At 41.8% G+C, this 4183-nt stretch overlaps 1 protein-coding gene across 1 annotated transcript; it reads left to right on the forward strand.

Moving 5' to 3' along the window:
* The first annotated feature begins 303 nt into the window (after nucleotides 1-303).
* LOC117031574 (olfactory receptor 1N1-like) lies at nucleotides 304-1236 on the forward strand. The gene has a single exon (XM_033122052.1). It carries the CDS (start codon nucleotides 394-396, stop codon nucleotides 1234-1236), a length of 843 nt encoding a protein of 280 aa, XP_032977943.1. The 5' UTR covers nucleotides 304-393.
* Nucleotides 1237-4183: the final 2947 nt, after the last annotated feature.

The following is a 4183-nucleotide window of genomic DNA, read 5'->3' on the forward strand; positions in this document are numbered from 1 at the left end:
TTGAAGAGGTTCTTTTAGGTGAAACCCAATTCAATCTCATTCAGACAATCCATGGGGAAAACTTGCTACATCACAGGACTCTAGACCCCAAACCACATCTATCCCTGATGCCTCAATATCAGAGTCCACAGCCCTCATATGTGCACATATGTGCAAACCTGAAGTTACAGCTACTAGTGAGTCTCAGTGACCTCTTCAAGGAATAGAGAAAAACAGACCAAAGTCCTTGGACTCTGTAACATTGAAAGACTATCTTTATTTAAGCAAGATCATTCTCTAATGTCTCTGCCTCCAAAGGAAATTAGAAACCGAACCAGCGTGTCTGCCTTCCTGCTCCTGGGCTTCTCTGAACACCCAGAGCAGCAGCCTCTCCTGTTCGGGCTCTTCCTGGCCATGTACCTGCTCACCGTGCTGGGGAACCTGCTCATCATCCTGGCCATAGGTTCTGACAGGCACCTCCACACCCCCATGTACTTCTTCCTGGCCAACCTGTCCTTCATCGATACCTGCTGCTCCTGCACCATTGTGCCCAAGGTGCTGGTGAACATGCAGACACAGCACCACACCATCTCCCACACTGGGTGCCTCGTGCAGATGTATTTCTTCATGACACTGTCCCTGATGGACAACTTCCTGCTGGCTGTGATGGCGTATGACCGCTACGTGGCCATCTGTCTTCCTCTGCACTATACCACAGTCATGTGTCCCCAACGCTGCCTGTTACTGGTCACCGCATCCTGGCTCTGCTCCCACCTCCTGGCCTTCTCACTCTCTTTTCTGATGTCTCAGTTCTCTTTCTGTGCCTCCCATTCCATCCCACACTTCTTCTGTGATGTACCCCCACTCCTCAAACTTGCCTGTTCAGACACCCATATCTTTCAGATCATGATGTTTGCTGAAGCAGCCCTCTCGGGTGTGGTCCCTCTCACCTGTATCCTGGTGTCTTATGCACACATCCTGTCCACCGTCCTCAGGGCCCCCTCTGCTGGGGGGAAGCACAAAGTCTTCTCTACCTGTGGCTCTCATCTGACAGTGGTCACTCTCTTCTATGGAACTATCTTTCTGGTGTATTTCCAGCCCTCCTCCTCCTACTCAGCAGACACTGGAATGGTGGCATCTGTGGTATACACAATGGTGACCCCCATGCTGAACCCCTTTATCTATAGCCTGAGGAACAGAGACATGAAGGGGGCTTTGTGGAGACTCTTCAGCTGGGGAAGATGTTGCACCCCATAAAAAGTCCTTCCCCAGAGTAGAAAACCAGACTTGCCAACATGCCTTCTTTTTGGACGTGCACATTATAAATTTGAAAGACACACATTCAAGATAGCATAGATGCTTAGCCTTACAAGCAGATGCAAGAAAATGGAGGCTCTTCATTGCAAATGATAAGATTTCATTCACCATATTACCGAGTAATACTCCATTGTATAAACGTACCACAGTTTCTTAATCCAGTCATCTACCGATGGGTATTTTGGTTGTTTCCATGTCTTGGCTATTGTGAATATTGCTGCAATAAACATAGGGGTGCATAAATATTTTCAAATTAGTGTTTTGGATTTCTCTGGATAGACACCTAGGAGTGGAATTGCTGGGTCATAAAGTAGTTCCATTTCCAGTTTTTTGAGATACCTCCATACTGATTTCCATAGAGGCTACACCAATCTGTGCACGAGGGTTCCCATTTCTCCACATCCTCGCCAGCACTTGTTGGTTGTTAATTTATTGATGACAGCCATTTTGACTGGGTGAAGTGATATCTCATTGTGGTTTTCATTTGCATTTCTCTAATGATTACTGAGGTTGAGCATTTTTTCATATGTCTGTTTGCCATCTGTATGTCCTCTTTAGAAAAATGTCTCTTCATGTCCTCTGCCCATTTTTTTAATTGGGTTGTTAGATTTTTGGTGTTGAGCTGAATGAGTTTTTCATAAATTTTGGATTTTAACCCCTTATCAGATGTATCATTGACAAATATGTTCTCCTCTTCAGTAGGATGCATTTATGTTTTATTGATGGTTTCCTTTGCTGTGAAAAAACTTTTTAGTTTGATGTAATCCCATGTTTATTTTTTCTCTTACTTCCCTTGCCAGAGGGGATATATCAGTAAAAATATTACTAGGGGTAATGTCTGCAAACTTTGTTCGTATATTTTCTTTTTGGAGTTTTATGGTATAAAATCTTACATTTAAGTTGTTAATCCATTTTGAATTTATTCTTATATATGGTGTAAGGAGGTGGTCCAGCCTCATTTTTTTGCATGTGTCTGTCCAGGTTTCCCTGCACCATTTATTGAATAGACTGTTTTACACCAATGTAAATTCTTGCTTCCATTGTCGTAGATTAAATGACCATATAGGCATGGATTTATTTCTTGGCTCTCTATTCTGTTCCATTTGCAACGATATGGATGGACCTAGAGAACATTACGCTAAGTGAAATAAGTCAGACAAAGACAAATACCATATGATCTCACGTATATGTGGAATCTGAAGAACAGAATAAATGAACAAACTAATCAGAAACAGTCTCAGAGAAACAGAGGAAAAACTGAGGGTTGCTGGATGGGAGAGGGCTGGGGATGAGGGAGAAGATGAGGGGATTAGAAAGCACAATCGGTAACCATGAGATTGCCACAGGGATACGAAAGACAGTTTGGGGAATATAATCAATAATGTTGTAAAGATTTTGTAGGGTATCCGACGGACACTTGTCTTATTAGGGAGACCACTTCATGGATGGTGTAGGTGCCTGACCACTGGAGTGTACACCTGAAGCTGAAGCTGAATAATAATGAATGTCAACTACAATTTTATATTTTATATATATATATATGTATATATATATATATATATTCACAGGAACTGGAGTACAGCATAAGGAACAGAGCCAGTGGAAATGTAACGGCTGTGTGCAATGTCAGAGGGGTAGTAGATTGGGGGAGAGGGGTTATCACTTTGTGAGAGATATAAATGTCTAACTATTACATTGTTTTGTACACCTGAAACTAATTTGAAAAAAAAGAATGAAAAAAAGAAGAAGAAAAAGGGGAAAAAGAGAGAGAGCGCGAAAGAAGAAAGAAAGAAAAGAAAGAAGAAAGAAAGAAAGAAAGAAAGAAAGAAAGAAAGAAAGAAAGAAAGAAAGAAAGAAGGAAAGAAAAGAGAGAGAGAGAGAAAGAAAATGGAGAAAGAGAAAGAAATGGAGAAAGAAAATGGACTTTGCAGGATTGGAATAGGACCAGCAGGCTGAGCACAGAGCTGCAGCCCAGAGAGTGCGGATGACCAGCAGTCCCTCCAGGGTGACTCAATGAGTGGTTAAATGAATCCAAGCAGGTTCAATCCAGAGTTGGGAACACCAAAAATGCCAGCAAATCCCTCCTTCTAGGAGGAAGCCCAATATAAGCACATTGTAGGACTACAAATTCTTTCCCAGCAACAAGAAATGATGGCAAGACTAGGAAGGTCAGGACGTCAGTCAAGGCACTGGGCTTCCGGGACCAATTCTGATCCTGCCTTGGAAGAAACACAACTCTTTGGTCTCAAAATGGAGAATATGACACCAAGTAGGCAGAATCTGTGTTATTCTTGCCGAAGGGCAAGAATATTCTAGAAAAGGAACCTAGGCATAGAAAGGTTAAGATATTCGTCCACTGTCACATATCTGGGATTGGATCTTTGTCTCCGGCGGGTGAATTTGTTTCTAGTCAGTTGTGACCAGTCTGTATTCTTTACTTTTTAAACTTTGTTTTATTTTTTCTCCAACTGAGAAATCATTTATGTCATTACAGTAAATGTCTAAAATATAAAGAAAAAAACTAAATCCCTTCTTTTTTTTTATTTAAATTTATTGGGGTGACAATTGTTATTAAAATTACATAGATTTCAGGTGTGCAATTCTATATCACATCATCTATAAATTACATTGTGTGTTCACCACCCAGAGTCAGTTCTCCTTCCATCACCGTATATTTGATCCCCCTTACCCTCATCTCCCACCCCCAACCCCTTTACCCTCTGGTAACCGCTAAATTACGTTCCCCAGATTAATTTTCAAACCCCGTGGCCATCCTGTGGTCACCGACTGCCCTTCAATCCCTTCACCCGCCCCCCCCCCAAATCCCTTCTTAAAAGAAACCACTGTGAATACTTTACACAAATTTTTTTTTCTTTTTTTTTTTGAA

The sequence above is a fragment of the Rhinolophus ferrumequinum genome, chromosome 12 (genome assembly GCF_004115265.2).
Source record: "Rhinolophus ferrumequinum isolate MPI-CBG mRhiFer1 chromosome 12, mRhiFer1_v1.p, whole genome shotgun sequence".
In the NCBI taxonomy this organism is placed as follows: domain Eukaryota; kingdom Metazoa; phylum Chordata; class Mammalia; order Chiroptera; family Rhinolophidae; genus Rhinolophus; species Rhinolophus ferrumequinum.

Bases quoted from the DNA above. Each gene is read 5' to 3' on its own strand.
- LOC117031574 (XM_033122052.1), top strand. From the start codon at position 394: ATGTACCTGCTCACCGTGCTGGGGAACCTGCTCATCATCCTGGCCATA.